Below are 18,108 nucleotides of genomic sequence, written 5' to 3' on the forward strand. Positions count from 1 at the left end.
CAGTGAGCACCAGAGAGCTCAGTGGTGAATGGTTGCCCGCGTGAAGGGAGCATATAATCTTATAAAAAATATATTTTATTACTTATATTGTTTCAGCCTATCATGATATATACAATTATATACTTATAACCTGATCAGAAGAGAAGCTCGATTCGAGCTTCCCTCCATCTGACTCAGTAGATATAGACTATTACATCTACTCATATAAGTAAATTCACTTATCAGTGTTATAAAATTATCTTTATACGAGTAACTAATTAAAATTTTAACTTTTATATCTGCTCATATAATCTCAGATTCAATAAATCAAACAGAAACTCAACTCAAACTATACAGGTAGATATAACCAATCAAACACTATTCTTTTTAACAAATATAACTCTACTGACTCTACTTCCTTTAGACCATCTCCAGCAGCTACCTTAAATTTTTATCCTCAAAAATACTATTACAGCATCCCCTATCACTATTATAACATCACTTATTTTTTTCATCTCCAGCAGCTACCCTATTTTCTACCTTCTACTCTTTTTTTTTTCTCTCCGAACCCGCTGTCAGCCTCCGTAAATAGTATTGCTACAGTAACAGACGGTGTTTTCACCCTTTGGCCACCGTCAGTCTCTGCGAACAGTGGTGCTACAGTGTTACGGGTGCTACAGTAGCTCCGCAGATTTACGGTACATTTCCTCTCTCCGCAGTACTGTATAAATACTGTAGCGCACTGTAAGCACGGATACCAATTCTGAGTTACTACAGTATGTGAACAGTGCCCCCCGGCCAAAAACACTGTACCAGCTAGATCTGAAAAAAATACTACCTCCTCCGTTGGAGATGATCTTAGCTAAGTATACGATCTATACTAGCAACAGGCTATGCTGACAACCAATCGCATCCCAGATGGACCAGGCGGACCCTGACCGTGCGGAGGCCGATGCGACGGCGCGGGGGAGGCGTCCTGTGCCCATCGACCCTCTGGCTTGTCCTGTGCCCATCGACTAGGCCGCTGACTGGCTAGCTGGCTGGCCTCCGCCTGCACCTCATCATTTCGCATAACTGCCGCGGAGACGTACGACGTTTGCAGATGGACCATCTACGCTAGCTGTGCGCGCGCGTTTGAAGCCAAGATGCCATCGAACATGGCGCAAATCTTTCTCCTCTCTGCCGGGCGCGATCCAATTTCCAATCGCGCGCGTGTATGTAGGCAGGGGAGATTGGCGACGACTGATGAGCGAGTGCGTGTGTGACGATGCAAACGACAACGGCCGGGCCACGCGGCTGCTGCGGCCTGCGGGGACGCGCCACACATATGCCGATACGCGTGCCCTTTTTGGACTTGGCCAGCCGGTCCCGTGGCCCCTGGCCGGCTGCCCCGTCGATCGTCGTCGCACCCTGAAAGCGGCGGCACGTTCATACCGTACGTCCCTCGTGCTGCGCATACCACAGGGGTTGCTCGTCCAATTCGTTGGAATCTCTGATCAAATGATTCGCTTAGGTTCCTTCTGTTCTGATTATAACAGCTAAGCCTTCTGTCTGTTAGCAATTAGCTTTTGAGAAAAGACTGACCGTTAGCAATTAGATTTCGATGTGCAGATGGCTTACTTTTTTTAAGGATCAGGCCTCTTATCCGGGGTCTACATTAGAGGTCAAATCGAAGGTACGTGACACCCAAGAATCGAATTCAAATGGACACGTTCACACCCTGTGACTTTACCATCGTACTCCGTGTGCGTTCGTAGCACTGTGCTGACACGTGTGGGCACATTTTTAGAAAGAGGCACATGCCGATTTCTATTAATAGAAGAGGTTTGTTACGTTGCTTGAGGAGAACCTCAGGTTCCTTCCCTCCAAAATGTTTCCACGGGTGATCTATATAAGGACACTTTAGGAACGTCATTTGTTGTAAAGAATGACAGTTTATTAATTGATCCTTTAGCTAATTAAGCCCTTGTAGCACCTCTCTGTCTCTCCTCTACAGCCAATCTTGCCCATCTCGGAACCGGTTTGCATCGAGGTCCTGGTCGAGTGCTCCGGCTAACGGTTCTCTCCTCTGCCACCTCCCTTCCCTAGCCATCCTCCTCGTGAAGCCAACACAGTGGAAGAGGAGCTCGCGCATGGTGTCCTGGATGGGGCGATCGGCGAACACGGCGCTGGCAAGGAGCTCTCGCGCCGTGTCAGACCAACTGGCCACGACGAGGCATGTGAGGCCGACGGAGAAGCACGCCAGGGTGGCACTACCAGGCAGGGACCACGAGTGCATGATGCACAACGGCTGCCTACCTGGCCGACTCCCAAGACGAACCCTAGCGGTGGGCGGTGAGCCGCGCATGGGGTGCAGAGGGGCAGGTCTGTCGGCTTCTCACATGGAGGAGCAAGGTGGCAAGAATCACTCTTGAGGCGGGTGAATCGACACGGCTGCTAGGTTAATCCACACCAATCCCTCCCATCACCACCACTTTGTGCCGCCTCCATTGGTTGACTCCAGCGTACACGACCGACCCCACGTCGATCGACGCTGACAGCCATCCGCCTGCTACGTTGAGGTCACGTAGCGGAGGCCCCTTCCGCCGCGGCGAGATCCAGGGGTAGGTGCGCCATCGCCCTACGCCGATCGATCTCCTCACCGCAACTGCTTCTATGCAACGCTGTCATGTAGTGTGCTACAAGGTCGCCCTGCAAAAGTTTCAAGTTTTCATTTTCACTTGCTATGGAGGAATTTTTTTTTTTCATGCTCATACAACTTTTCCTTGAGCCGAGAGGAGTTGTTGCATTGTGAAGGGCCATCACTATACGATGAACTGTGCTTCTTTTGTTTTTTTCCATTTATATTGTATAGGTGTACAACAAGACCTAGTCATAGTTTTTTAATAAAGAGACCTCAGAAAATAAATTAGAAACACTCTTAGTAGAATAACTTGAAAAGAAACGAACGAATTAGCCAAGGAATTAGTTTTTATTTACTTTTTTAGGCCATTAGTACAGCAGCAGCAGTGTTGATTCTACAACACCGTTGATTCAGTAGAGGTCCTGAGAGTTGTTCATTAGTGAATAAAATATTTGCGTTTTGGTAGTGATTATGTATTTTTATTGATTAAGTTGGTCCTGCGAGTTGTTAATCTGATTGGTGTGATCTTTGTTGCCTTTACATTATTAGTGTATATGGGAATTAATCTCATTATAGGCTAACTAAAACTGCAAAGGTGTCCTGCTACAGTTGGCATTTCACTTTGTCCAAAATGATTTGCAATTGGATTATTGTATCCTTTCTATTGGTCATCTGTAAGGACGAGGCATGGATTTGGCTGCAAGTGTTGAATCTGTCCCAAGTATTGAACTTGGATACAATAAAATTAAGTTTGAAGTACTGTATATAGTGATTACATAGATCATGCAATTGGTATTTTATTTACTAATTAGATGACATTATGAAGGAAGACATGGGTGATTTAAGTGCAGAGGCTCTATTAGAATATGATCTGATTGTTAGCAATACATTTAGTAGTGAGGACGAAGGTTTTGACTTCTACAACAACTATGCCCTTAAAAAGGGTTTAGTGTAAGGAAATGCTACGTGGAAAGGGACAAAGTTAGCAAGGAAATATACCTAAGTAAGTTTGTTTGTAGTCGGCAAGGGTTCCGTGAAGCTAAGCAAGAAGAGGAAGCCGCGTAACATCACTCGTTGTGGGCGTCAAGCCAAAATGGTAATTGGACTCTGCAAGGGAACATGGCAATGGTATGTGAAGGATTTCATTGATGAACACAACCATCCTTTGGCCACATCAGATGTATCTTGTCTCATGTGTTTGCATAGAGGCATCAGAGATGTGTAGAAGGTCGACATCATTGAGATGGAAATTGCAAGAATCCATAAACATTAAATCATGAATATTTTGGAAATGTGGTATGGCGGATATGATAACATTGATGCATATCAAGGGACACATATAATTTTTGCTATCATTATAAGCAGAAAATAATTGTCATAGGCGATGTTGAAACTGTAATCTCTCACTTGAAGGCGCGGCGAGAGAGAGATGCCAAATTTTTCTTCATATACTTGAGCGATGACAAGGGCCATCTGAAGGCCAACTCTTGTTCCATACACCATCGGTCCCAACATATAAAATGCGAGGCCAAGTCAACGAGACGATCATGACATCACTGTTTTCTGAAACAACACTAGCATCTAATAACTAATACCACACCATGATTATCTTTTTGAGTAGACATTTTTCTTGGACATCCAAATTCTTTATGATAACTTACAAATTATGAGGAATACCTAGATAAAAAATGGCGATGTGTTCAAGGATGAGAACCTAAACAAAATGTTATTGAAACAACAGGCCATACCCCGATGTTCCTGTTTCACTATAAAGGAATGATGGAGAATAGTAAACTCTATGACCTCGATGGACGACAACTCTCTAGTATACTAGCACAATTCTTGCTATTATATTCCACCAGAATCCAAAAGCATGGAAGTAGCAGCGAATAGCAATTGAATATTTTTCAGTCACTAAGTTGCATGGTCTGGGAATACAATTGTTTGTTGCTTCCTTAGGTTTTCCAGTGAGCAAAAATAGAGCAAAAAAGAAGAAGATGCAGATAGTATTTGAACCTACAACCTCTGCTAAAGCATATAAAGGATAAACACCACTGTGATACACATACATTTGCGCTAGTTAACAACCTCTAATCCTTTTATATCAATATTAAATTCAAATTTGAACGATAAATTTAAATTTTTCGGGGTAACCAAACACCTAGCATTACCACAGCACTAGATCGCTGATATCAGAGTTAAGGCAATCCAATAATCTCGGCTAGTCTAGACACACTACCACATCACACTATGATAATCGGCCCTGACACTGATACAAATATGAAAACAACTAAAGAAACATGCCAACACAAACTTGCCACCCAAGAAGTGCCCAGAGCTATAGCAAGTAGCTTGCCCAATCCCAAAGAAAACAAGTGCAAAGAGCAGCGACCCGTACATACCGAGGCGATATCGACCCAGAGTTGAGATACGAACCTGAGCCTCCGTGCCGAGCGCACATTGACCACTTGCTTCGCGAGCAGTGCTAACCGCCTCACCATCTGCCTCCTCCGCCGCCGCATCGTCCTCGTGCCACCAACAGTCATGGCCGCCTCCCTCTCAACATCGTCCTCGCCGACAGCCCCATCTCCCCGCCCTCCCACCTTCGCCTCCACGGCTACTGTGGCTGCCTTGACCTCCTCCTCGAGCTCTCGCTTGAGTGCGAGGTTGAGGTGGAGGAGGCGGGAGGCGGAGTACGCGGCAGCGCCGCTGCCGCAACGCGCGCGCCATGTCGGCATCAGACCCCACGCACGCGGCTCATCTCCTCGCCCAGTGCCGTCGCTGCGCATGCTCGCCGCAGCGTCTGCGTCACCTCATGCTCGTACACCAATCCCCTGTCCTAACACCAGCGCACCCTTGTCCATGGCCGTCCAATACCTGAGGCGGTGAGGCAGTAGGGGGCGGAGAAGGGGTTCAAAGAAGGAACAAAAGAGGAGGTAGAGGTGGCGCAAGGGGGCGTACGCGGCGACGACGACGACCAACAGCGCGACATGCCGATCTAGATCGGGAGATTTTTTGTCTGAAACGACACGAACAAGGACTAAAATAGGTCGATACCCATAGATGTGCTATTACTATACTACCCCTATGTCTAATTGGACCTTGTAACAGAATTACTAATGTACCTTTGTACTTATTCTTCAACTTGATACCTTATCCATGTTTTTTTTACCGGCCCACAATATAAAGTACCTTTCAATAGGTAACTTCACGTTCTTAACCTTTCAATTTGTCTAAATGTATGGCTACCGTGACTTCAAGCATTGTAAAATTCCTCTTAACAGAAACTATAGGACTTTTACAGCAGGTTTTAACGAACTCTAAGTAAAGCAAACTAAATTTAAAATCTAGAGTATTACAAGCACTTTTGTTGATCGCCAACATTTTGCTCCTCTAGCATCCAGTCATAAAACCAACAACGGCTGCAAAAGCATCCAAAAGTTCATTCCATCAGTATGGGTGTGTTTTGTTCTCGGTACGAGGTTCTGTAAAGTTATATTGTATAAATAGATTTAGAGAAAGCAGATTGAATGGTGTTATATTTATTGAAAAGAAGATTGTTTCGTTAGTTGTATCTGCCCGCACAGTTTAAGTTAATTTATATTTGATTTACTGAATCTGACACCGTATAAAAAGATACAAAAGTTAAGTTTATGATTAGTTACTCGTACGAATATGATCTTATGACATCGACAAGTAGATCTGTCCGTATGAACGGATAGAGAGCTTGTATCCGTCGGGCTAGCCAACTAGATTGTGGAGTATAGCTCAAATCGAGTTTCGCTCCTGAGTCAGAATAAAACTGTATATTTGCAACTGTCATACCAAACTACACCAGTGTATAGAGACAACTAAACAAATTTCTTTTCAATATTCTACCTACCTAATAGGTTAGGATGAGAAAGATGCGAAAAACCAAACACACCTTATCAGAATTTGGTTATCTGGGCCCAGAAAACTTTCACCCTGCACACTTTCAGTTTTTCTTCGTCTTTTTGTACTCTTCATCGTTTCGCTGCATTAGTTGCCTATTTTCTGCACCACCGGTCTCCATCCCCTGCTTGCTTCAAATACGTCCCCCGCGACCTGGCTTAGTAGCTTTGCTCCCCATTCCATGACCTCTCTGTTTTGCCTGTTTTTCTGCAGAATAGGCCACATATTAATCCAATGACAGATAGAAAAGACCAAAGAACTTGGATCAGTAGGCATCTTGTTCTTGGAACAGGGAGCGTTACGCATCAGCGCGCGGGCACATTTGACAGATGCTTTTGCTCACGCTCGTTTGTTGTCGTAATGTCGTTACATGTGAGGGACAGTGCCGTACTACCGAATACAGGCTGATACTTTTTTACTAAGTTTCGACCAGCAGCATTGTCTCGATATCCGGGAAGCACAGCACAACACCACGCACCATTCCTGTCGAAACTTGAAAAGCTCAACCTCCAGTCCAGTGCCCGCTCGTCAGAAACTTTATTGATCTAATATTTACCGTCGACGCCGATTGTGGCAGTCAAGCTTGGTTTGCATATACTTTTGTGCTAGTCAATTTGGCACAGACGTTGCTTCCTACACCTGTACTGTATAATCTTAGATACAACATTGCAGCCGCTGAGGAAGCAGGCAAAGTGAAATGAAGATCATATGGATGGATGCAGCAATGATTTGAGTAATCGGAGGGACGTATCCGGGAGTTAGTAGCCGCTCTTGTCGCGATGACGCGGCACTCGTCGTGTGGCGAATTTTCGTACCTTTCGTAGTAGGCCTGATATTTTAAAAAGAGCTCGAAAGTGACTGGATTAACATGATTAAATCACAAACAGCGCGGTTACACCAACAATGGGTGGAGGGACGAGTGGAAGTGATTAGTGTACTCCATATAATCACGAAAGATGGGATACGTGTTTTGTAGTCAAACTTTGGCCATCGATATTTCAATGAATATTGACACTGCCTATGAAAACAATACATCTATATTAGTCTAAAAAATAGTTTTATCAATAGTTTGCTTGGTTTAATAGATGTATTACGTTGAGCAGCACTTAATTATTGGGTTTTAAGACTCGCCTAGTGAGCTGATGATTTGTGGCAAAATTAACGAGCATCGGCCCTTGAGGATTGAGAAAAGCATGCTAACCTTTATTGGACTCGATCTGAGAGAGGGCACACTTCTGTCAACTCGATCATGGGCACGAAGAGTACATGCTCTGCAGGCACTTCAAGTAGATCCACTCCCTAGTCCCTACCAGCTGCACGATATGAAAAAGACAAGGACGGAAGAGAGCCCATCAACAACAAAAGCTTTGCTCCCCTTCAAAAAACAGCAGAAGCTTACAAATTTGGGGGTTTTCAGAGGAAAGAGCCAAGCTAAAGGATATGCTCATATGCGGTCCACAGAACCCTAGCTATTTGGTCAGGAGGAAAGTATTGCTGGTGCATCACTGAGACAATCCATGCCTTCACAAAAACTTGGTCATACACGCGCAAAAAAAAAAAAAGAGTACATCTCTTCCAAGTTCCTACTGTAAAATAAGAAAAAAAATACCACCATACGCAGCTTATCACAAGGTCAATGGATCCAAAAATTCTGTGAAAAATCACGTCCCTGGATTGCTGGGCACAACGCTTCCAGCTGACAGCATCCCAATCAACTTGCACGATTGATGCACACTCAACAGTTGAAAACTTGATTGTCAACGACTTCGGACAGTAAACAAACGTTTGTTTTCTATTTCTTTTCTTTTTTTTGCACTGCTACGAGTGCATGCATGCACCTAGTACCGGTAAACAGGCAATAACACCAGGTCAACAAGAACGGTTTTGTCAACACAGATAATCATATGAACTGCTTCAATTTTGAATGGTTCCTGACAAACATAAACAGGGAGAGTTAGGGGGCAGGGCAGCAGGATCCCCAAGTGGATTATCAACAGTAAAAGAGACGGCTATCCTCTCCTCTCAGTCACGGTGGTCCTGTGTGGCCGGCCGGCTTGTGAGATGGGTGGAACCATTGCATACGCCACCACCTCTCGACAACGACGAACACCACACAGATGTATGTATGGCGACGGTTAAGGAGGTGGAAGTAAATTTTATAAGACTATATTTTACGAAAGAATAACATATATCCACTCTTTCTCTCTTCTTCCGTCCAACAATTAGATCATAAAATAGATAGTATATATAAGATCACACCAGAGTTTTTCTATATATATGATCTTATAGAATTTGCTTTCCAAAAGACACCCCATCACGTTGCGCCCACTTGCTCGGGTAAGCGTGCGTGCTGCTGCTCCTGTCCTGGACCCCCAAACACACACACACAACACATGCTGATCTCCTAGCCATACACGGGCACACCTCGCTCGTCACCAAAGCGCATGCTCCTCTCCAGGACAGAGCGGCAAAGGAAAGGAGGATAAAAAGGAGAGCTGTATGGGACAAAAGAAGAAGGCCTAGAAAAGCACAGCGAGCAGGCAGCTCGAGGCAGCACCCGCGCTGGTAGTACAAAAGCCAAGGTACAATTTCGCAAGCTCGAGCTAGCCGCTTCCACTAGGCCATTTCCCACCTAGGTTCTGGAGCTCTTGGGCTAAGGTTTGCACCTGTTCTTATCTGCTGGTTACTTCTCTGCTAGTAATAACTTTGGTTGGCGCAGAAGTGGTTTTCTTGTTTTTGCTGTTTTCTTGCCTGAAATGGTTTTGACATGACCTGATTTCTTTTGTGATTGAACATTTTGAATCTTAGCTCCGACGAAAAAGCGGTATATTGTCCTCCTCTTTCTCCTAATGCTTTTGCCAAGTACTGGTTCCGTCTCACGGTTCACTTCTGCTGAAACAAGGCATAATGGTGTTGTCTTGTTGGTCACATAAGCTCACTTGCATTTCCATTTGCCTTGCCTGAAATAAGTCGAATTGATTAAGTCCCCGTTATCCCGGGTTCTCTTTTGAATGTTTGCTTCGATGTCATCGTACCCTTTCCCGTCGGTTTGTCTCGTACTCACTTTCTCCGGCCTAAGTTGAGTGTAGAACTGAACTTCTAAGGAATTGGACACCTCTCGTTGCCGTCAACTATTACCCATATTGTTCCAGGTGGTAGCTATTATTTGGACTCTTGGAGCCTTTGAATCAGCTCGCCTAGAACAAGTCCTATGGAAGACTCCAAAACAAGAGAAACCCTTCCTCGGCTGCTAGATCTTATCCCTGATGAGAAAGAATGGAAAGAGAGGGAAGCACAAGGCCCAGGGAGATCAAGAAACACAGGCTTTGGGGATGATGAGGACAAGAATCTAGAGCTAAAACTCGGCCTTCCAGGTCTCATAGAAGAAAAGATAACAGCAGTGCCAAGAGATAAAGGGATACTGCAAGAGAGCCCGGTTCTCTCTCTTGGTTACTTCCCTAATCCCTCCAAGTCTACGATCAACACTACGACAACTGGGACAAAGAGAGGATTCTTAGACACTGTTGAGGCCAAAGCAGAAGGTAAGTAGCAGCCTTTCAGCACACTCAAGCTCTTGTTTACTAGTAATCAGAAGCACGGAAACAAACAACAGAATCACTGAACTAAATATACTCTTTTGTTCTGTTGTTTAAAGGTTGTAACGAGCAGAAGCAGCAGGTTAGAGCGGGATGTGCGAACGAACTAGCACTGGAGGAAAAGATAGCAGCCGCAGGTGAGAGAAAGAAAGGATGCTGTCCACCACCACCATCGCATGCCCCTCCTGCTGCATCTGTGCGCAACAGCGGCAACAGAACACAGGCCCAGGGAAGGTAATGATAGCCCCAGAGGTGCTTTTGCTATCCTTTCTGTTCTTAGTCAAAGAAGATCTGCTCATTTATATTTCATATGGTGTATTGACGGAAGAATTACATATTTGCATATCATTTGTTCCTTCACGGTTTCTAGGTTTCCAGAAATCGCAGTGTCCTACTTTCCTTGGGACCTTTTGAATTAAGTGTAACATGCAATTAATGGGAGTGTAAGTTCAATTGTTGTTACTACACCAAAATGAGGATTCTTAAGGATTTAAATTCCCTGTCCAAAAAATATTCCGTTCACTTCATCAAATAATATAAATTCTATTTATAAAAAAGATGGTTGACTTTGTACTCAAGTCTGCAATTACTTTTTGTAATCAGTATTCTTTCTGTTGATTTTTATCTTTTTTTCAACTAGTGGTTCTGGACCTTTTGGTATAGATTTACATTTCATATGGTGTATTGACGGAAGAATTACATATTTGCATATCATTTGTTCCTTCACGGTTTCTAGGTTTCCAGAAATCGCAGTGTCCTACTTTCCTTGGGACCTTTTGAATTAAGTGTAACATGCAATTAATGGGAGTGTAAGTTCAATTGTTGTTACTACACCAAAATGAGGATTCTTAAGGATTTAAATTCCCTGTCCAAAAAATATTCCGTTCACTTCATCAAATAATATAAATTCTATTTATAAAAAAGATGGTTGACTTTGTACTCAAGTCTGCAATTACTTTTTGTAATCAGTATTCTTTCTGTTGATTTTTATCTTTTTTTCAACTAGTGGTTCTGGACCTTTTGGTATAGATTTACATTTCATATGGTGTATTGACGGAAGAATTACATATTTGCATATCATTTGTTCCTTCACGGTTTCTAGGTTTCCAGAAATCGCAGTGTCCTACTTTCCTTGGGACCTTTTGAATTAAGTGTAACATGCAATTAATGGGAGTGTAAGTTCAATTGTTGTTACTACACCAAAATGAGGATTCTTAAGGATTTAAATTCCCTGTCCAAAAAATATTCCGTTCACTTCATCAAATAATATAAATTCTATTTATAAAAAAGATGGTTGACTTTGTACTCAAGTCTGCAATTACTTTTTGTAATCAGTATTCTTTCTGTTGATTTTTATCTTTTTTTCAACTAGTGGTTCTGGACCTTTTGGTATAGATTTACATTTCATATGGTGTATTGACGGAAGAATTACATATTTGCATATCATTTGTTCCTTCACGGTTTCTAGGTTTCCAGAAATCGCAGTGTCCTACTTTCCTTGGGACCTTTCGAATTAAGTGTAACATGCAATTAATGGGAGTGTAAGTTCCATTGTTGTTACTACACCAAAATAATATAAATTCCCTGTCCAAAAAATATTCCGTTCACTTCATCAAATAATATAAATTCTATTTATAAAAAAGATGGTTGACTTTGTACTCAAGTCTGCAATTACTTTTTGTATCAGTATTCTTTATTTTCAACTGGTGGTTCTGGACCTTTTGGTGTAGATTTACAGCCTTGATCATTTTTTGTTTTGGACTGTGGTCGTTATGATACTAGTATTATTGTTAGGACAATGGCAGTATAAGTTGAAAAGAAATAACAGCATCAACCGCTGCATACGACATTTTAGAGCTACTCATGAAATATTCATCTGCGTTAGTTCACAGACTAACTCACAGGTCCTCTAACCTGATGTAGAGGGGCTTCAGCTCCGGTGGTAGGCTGGCCTCCAATCCGATCCTTCAGGAGAAACCTTGCTAATAGCAGTTCATCCAAACAAACCCCTGAACCGCCAAATGGTGAAACGAGCGTGAAGACAAAACTCACCAGCAAGAAGAATCCTCTCGTAAAAATCAACATGGATGGGATCCCCATTGGAAGGAAAGTAGACCTTGCAGCCTATGACAGTTACGAGAAGCTATCAGTAGCTGTCAAAGAGCTTTTCCATGGTTTTCTTGAAGGTACAGATCAACAGTTAGTTCAACGAAAACAAGTAGTTCAATTCATTTTCAAGGTGTCAATTCGTGCGCCTAAACAACAAGTTTTATCCCCCCCCCCCCCTCTAATACTTGTGTTTGCCTAAGCTGCAGCTCAAAAGGATATATCTGGTGCTGAAAGTGCATGGCATGGAGCAGATGAAAAAATATTTTCTCAATTATTGGATGGATCTGGTGAATATACTCTAGCTTACGAAGACAATGAAGGAGACATGATGCTGGTTAGGGACGTGCCATGGAAGTAAGCTTGATTATTCCTTTGCCATATACAATTTAACCGCACCCTAACAAGATAAAAAGAAAACACACACCCTGCCACCACGATTTTATTAAGTGCCTGAAACTACAGTAAACTTCTTTCACTTCAAGTGCCTCCTATAAAATTTTGAGTCGCCATATATAGTGCTTTGCAAGTATAATAGAAGCAACTTTTTTCTATTATGCCATCTAAACTCTTTTCTTTATACATAACCGCCGCAGCGCATTCATCTCAACTGCTAAAAGGTTGAGGGTTCTGAGGAGCTCAGAACTTTCCCATGGCCTGGTAAGCACAAAGCCACTTCAAGTTGTATCCAAATCTTTATTCTGTTCCAACAATCCTTTTTTTATTCGTGCTTATTACAGCTACAAGTTCAATTACCCAAAGCTGAGACTGAGGCTGTGATGCATTTTGCTTGTTCCAGATTGGAGCTGCCCTTAGAAGAGTAGCAAATTGCTGAGATTGTGACAGATCTTCAATCAATTAGAATGAGTTAAAACTAAAGCTGGTTCATTCGCCTTTCGGGATGACACCTGTTTTTTTGCCTGTAGAGATTAATCTAATGAGATGAACTAGCATATTTCGGATGCGTGGAAATACGCAGGCTATTTTGTAAATTAGGCTACCATGTACTTTAATGCCGTAGGTAAGGTGGTAAGAGCAATTCTAAGTGGTTTGAGCATTGGGCTTTTGGGAGAGAGTCGCATATGTAGACTCAAGACTCACCCCTGTAAAATTCCTTGCTGTGTGATAAACTAGTATTCAGCCCCGCTGTGACCCGAAATGCAAATCTAATGTTCAGACCACAATGGTTAGCTGGCACCAGTGTACCGCAGAGGACAGCAAACATGCTATCCTCATTGCAACATGGTATCTACGGAGTAGAAAGTTCATGTGGAATTTGCAGTTACTAGGAGTCTACGGCACAAAAGAAAAATCATATAGCTGAATTCTGATCCTTCTAAACCCTTCAAAAAAATTTTACAAGCACCATGAGAAAAATATGACCTAACATTGAACTGGCGAAAGCAAAGCATGTGCCAATGCCTTCATGCCTGTTGGGTACCAAATTGCTGTCTTGTTCCAATAGTGGCAGGACTGTGACAAACAAGAGGGGCAACTTGTCATCCTTTTGTTAGCTTGTAAAGCTAAGCAATCAACGCTACACTTTTTTTTTACACGGGTATAGAACATTATCCAGATCCATTAATAATTACACGCACATGATGGCACCAGTTGCCAAACCTCAAAGTTATCTCCAAGCTGTCCTGGTAACCATATCCTCAGGCTCTCAAGGAAGTCAAGATGAACAGCAGGTGGCATCGGTTTTCTTGCTTGAAAGAAACAGCACATCAAATGACAGTGTACAAACCATGCATGATGCATATCACTCCTCTTGACTTCCGAGAAGTGGAATATTAGTAATGCAAAACTAAGCATCACGCAAAATTCAGCGAATCAAGTTTCACTATTTATGTACAGTTTTGACCATTCAAAAAACTGTTTATGTACAGTACAGTAGAGGACTTAAGTAGCAGGATGATAGCATGGAACTCAGGTGTACAGATAGGATACAACAAGATGCTTAACTGTTATGAGGCTTACTAAAAATGGAACTCCAAAATAAGACATGTATATCTAGGCTTTACGAGGCTTACCCGAAAATGGAAATCCGCATAAACTTGAAGCGCCTTCAGCACTCAACCATAACCAAGTAGTTATTTCTCATTTGTCTTCTGCAAATAACAAACACCTGTTTGAAGAGATAAATTATAATTCGTAATGACACACACACAGCAGAGGGGGGAGAAAGAGACACTTTTCTGCCAGAGAGGAATATTAACCTTGATGCTTTCAGGCCTTGGAATTGGAGACAAAGGAAATGTCTATGTCATTGGACCATCCCTAAATTCCAGACAGCAGGAAAAGTAGAAGAGACGGGATGGATTACGAAAGAATCTTAGGCCCCTTTGCAATGCCCTTACCGGACATCTTTATCTCCACTGCTGTGGGCTCATGTGTTGCCACTTGCAGTGCATAACTGTATATTGTACCTGTATCTTTGTGGACTAAAAAATTATAGTGATTTTGCAAGCACAGTTCTTTTGTGCTGGTGAAAGCCACAAAAAGTGTTCAGACAACCCAGAGCTACAAAGCCAACCATATTCACGCACCTATCTGTACTGAATCTGTTAGTCCACCAGTTATTCTATTATAGATCTACAGTACCAAAATTAGCCTAACAACCCTTGATATCACTGGCAATTAGGCACGACAAGATTCAGACATTCATTATAATTTATAAATCCTAATGATTCACTGGATCATACGGAACATCTCATAGGCATTAACCTTTAGCATACAAGGTGGGGGTGGATGCCTAGTTATAGTTTCCTTCTTTGATACCTTATACATCCCTCGTGTTAAAAGATTTGCCTAGTCCTAGTTTTAATATACTGCCTTGTCATCCAAAATAAATGGTCGGTTCGTAAGCTGCAGCAGTGTGCATCATGCCTCAGTGAACAGTACTGTTATTACTCTATTGTTCTTTCATAGGTGTAGGCTCTAGCATTATCATCCATATATAAGGAGGCTACTGTTATCAGTTTCATTAAGCAAGAAAATTGAATTAAAAGACTATCCATGGTCTGTATAATCTTCTTACTCCTAGAGCCTCCTCCCTGTCAAGCCACGTCACTGGGCCTCTTTCTCTAGGATATGGAGTATGGTAGTTCATTTATCCCACCAATGAAAGAACATCATGACATGTTCATCAAAAGATAATAGAGGCACATACACCAAACATTCAGATACATGGAACCAAATAGGATAGCATTTTGACAAGAGACTAGCAATTTGGTCACAAGAGAATAAGTACCATATCAAAAGTCAGGGAATGGTCGCACAAGAAAATACCACCTGAGTTGACCCAATGGCTAGCATGAATTCATCTAAATTTGAAGATACCAGCTACTAAAAAACAAATAAATCAGAATAACACCACATAAAGGAAATGGTGCAGAGATTCTACTTGTACATTGCTTTACAGCACAATTCATGGATGCAAGCGGTCAGATCGAGTCGACCCGATGACTCATGTGTACAAAATGAGCTATCAATAAATTAAGTACTTGAGTGGAGTTCTGGGTCGACCCACTAGCATACTTAAGACACAACCAACAGCATAATAGCACAAAACAACAGCATAACGAAAAACAATGCTAGCAAACCAAAAGTTGAAAAATCTTGTAGTTCAAAACTACATTGAAAGGCACCACCCCTTGTAGGACCAAACTCGTAGTTGATCCAACTTGACTGCAACACATAGCATATAAATAAAAGCAGGGTGACAAGGCTTCATAGTTTCTTAAACCTTTCTTTTTCTTAAACTTTCAATCCTTACTTGAGTTTGTCCGACACAAGTCATAATTAGACTCCCACTTTATCAATGAGCAACCAAGCTGTAGAATAGTATAATTTATTATTTGTAATGGTCCGGTCTGGTCTGGTCTGTCCAGTTTGCGCGAAGGTTTTTGTTTCTTTTACTGGTATCCTGTAACCATTTCCAGCCCTCGCTAGTCAAGTATGATCCGTTAAATAATAGTATGAAAATGATCTCTTTATGATCAATCAGAACAATTCAATGTTCGACAATTGAAAGCTAAGCTATATTCTTCCTTGTAAAAGAGAACATTGTAATTGGCATGCAACTATGCATCAGTAACCTTGAATCATGAGAATGGACAGACACTTGTACACATTCCAGGAGAACACCAGTAGCTAAGATTTACCAGAAGAACATTGCAACGGCAATGGATTAGAACAGAAAAGTGTAACAAGTCTGTGCATGGGTGAGTTTGACATAGGTTTGAAATTGTAGTCATGTTGGCATGTACTGGCAGTCTAGTGCTGTTAAACTATTTACAAAGTTCTGCCTTAACTTCCTAACCTGCAGTGCTGTTGGAATCAATCAAGATGGACCCAAAGTTTAAACATATCCAAAGATACAAACCAAGCTGATACACAGTAAACGGCTCTGAACCCCAGATGATACACAGTACACAGTAAACTTTCAATATCGTCTCAATTTTCTTTGACTCCTACTAGTAGTAAGTACTTCCTCATTCCTTCCCAAATAGCATGAAACAGTATTATACCGTTAAACTGCAGTACCTTAGTCCTCAGCTGGAGGACCACCCACCCTATCCCTAGATAGCATAGAAACCGTGAGAAAGGAATAAGATGAACAAGCATGCTAAGCATGTCATTCCTGAAAGTAAGATGCCATTTCGATCAAGTGATGGGGGTAAATAAGAATTGAACATTTTGAACTTCATTCATCATGAGTTAACTGTCCATGAAGTACAAAGACTGAATAATTAGGGTTAAGCATTAGGATTATGGAGTGTGGATATATAAGGAGTGGTAGAACAGCGACCATAGGCTTAGGGCATGAACAATGGTGCTGTGACAACCTACATCCTCTCTCCTTGCTCTCTCCACCACCTAGGATTTCGCTGATATGGCAAGAATAAGAGACTGAGGTGGAGGTGGAAGTGTGGCACCAGAGCTGGCCAAGTGCGTCTGACGGGCCAGGCTGGCATGGACATGGCTCGTCAGGCCCGGCTACCTAACCGGGCCGTGCCGTGTCCGCGTGCCGGAGGCTCAGCCCACGGCCTAACCCGTGAGACACTGTCAGGCCGAGCCGGCAGGGCACAGATAAGGCATGGCGGGGCGACAGCGGGGCGACGGTGGGGCAGTGGCAAGGCGGGGCGAGGTGAGGTGAGGTGACGGCGGCAGGGCGGGGTGGCGGCACTTCGTCGGGATCACTGCGCGCCCACCCATTCAGCTCGGTAGCTGCGATTCGAAGCTATGTGCGACTGTGCGCGCCGACGGCCATTGAGAAGAGGGCGCACGCGATGTTGTTCCCGTTCCCATGCTCGGGCCACATCAACCCAACGCTGAAGCTCTACACTCGCGTGAGGTGTACGTCACCTTCGTCAACACAGAGCACAACCACAAGTGGCTGCTGCGGACTAGGGCGGGACGGCGGACAGCGGAGGGAGGGGTTCCGTTTCGAGGCTGTGCCAGGCCGGGCCATGCCGAGGCCTCGGCCCAAGCACGGCCCAACTTATTGTATCATGCTCGAGCCAGACCGAAACTCCCGTACCTCGTGCCAGCCCATTTGGCCTGACCCACTTGGCCAGCTTTATGTGGCACCATCGTCCATGCCCTATTGCCGTTAAAAAGCACGTAGAAACTGAGATGACTCTAGATTTTTAATGAATCCCCTTCAGCACAATTTGGCCTCATGTAAGTCACCTCCTTCGACCCTCAGTTGACACTTTAGCGGTTTAGCCAACTGTAGACTGCTTTGAATTTCCTAGGTCTGCACTGGCTATGTCAGTTTTATTTCTTTCTTTCTTCTTCTTCTTCTTCTTATTTCCAGTACGTACAGTATAGTACATCCAGATTCCAGATTCTTAGTAACTATGT

General features: G+C 43.1%; 1 protein-coding gene and 1 long non-coding RNA gene across 5 annotated transcripts; one reads left to right on the forward strand and one right to left on the reverse strand.

Annotated features, from left to right (window-relative positions):
• The first annotated feature begins 8,933 nt into the window (after positions 1–8,933).
• On the forward strand, positions 8,934–13,396 carry LOC133908699 (auxin-responsive protein IAA6-like). Of its 3 annotated transcripts, none has more exons than XM_062350825.1 (7): positions 8,934–9,117; positions 9,688–10,077; positions 10,191–10,365; positions 12,055–12,317; positions 12,447–12,594; positions 12,834–12,897; positions 12,978–13,396. In XM_062350825.1, the coding sequence occupies exons 2-7, from the start codon at positions 9,747–9,749 to the stop codon at positions 13,059–13,061; spliced, it is 1,065 nt and encodes a 354-aa protein (XP_062206809.1). In that variant the 5' UTR covers positions 8,934–9,117; positions 9,688–9,746; the 3' UTR covers positions 13,062–13,396. The 3 variants fall into 3 exon arrangements, with proteins under 3 accessions (XP_062206809.1, XP_062206808.1, XP_062206810.1); XM_062350824.1 differs by having other exon boundaries at positions 8,935–9,193; XM_062350826.1 differs by having other exon boundaries at positions 8,936–9,193; positions 13,037–13,396.
• A 134-nt stretch (positions 13,397–13,530) lies between these two features.
• Positions 13,531–17,575, reverse strand: LOC133908700 (uncharacterized). Of its 2 annotated transcripts, none has more exons than XR_009908248.1 (3): positions 14,457–17,575; positions 14,271–14,348; positions 13,531–13,946 (listed from the first exon to the last, which is right to left on the reverse strand). It is a non-coding gene; the product is annotated as an uncharacterized LOC133908700 (long non-coding RNA). The 2 variants fall into 2 exon arrangements; XR_009908247.1 differs by having other exon boundaries at positions 14,271–14,365.
• Between the last annotated feature and the right edge of the window lie 533 nt (positions 17,576–18,108).

This window comes from Phragmites australis, chromosome 2, assembly GCF_958298935.1.
Source record: "Phragmites australis chromosome 2, lpPhrAust1.1, whole genome shotgun sequence".
In the NCBI taxonomy this organism is placed as follows: domain Eukaryota; kingdom Viridiplantae; phylum Streptophyta; class Magnoliopsida; order Poales; family Poaceae; genus Phragmites; species Phragmites australis.

What these genes read in the sequence shown, in the direction of transcription:
- LOC133908699 (XM_062350825.1), top strand. Translation starts at nt 9,747, where the DNA reads ATGGAAGACTCCAAAACAAGAGAAACCCTTCCTCGGCTGCTAGATCTT. An exon ending in TGTTGAGGCCAAAGCAGAAG is followed by an intron (nt 10,078 to 10,190) that starts GTAAGTAGCAGC and finishes TGTTGTTTAAAG; the next exon opens with GTTGTAACGAGCAGAAGCAG. An exon ending in GTTAGGGACGTGCCATGGAA is followed by an intron (nt 12,595 to 12,833) that starts GTAAGCTTGATT and finishes TAACCGCCGCAG; the next exon opens with CGCATTCATCTCAACTGCTA.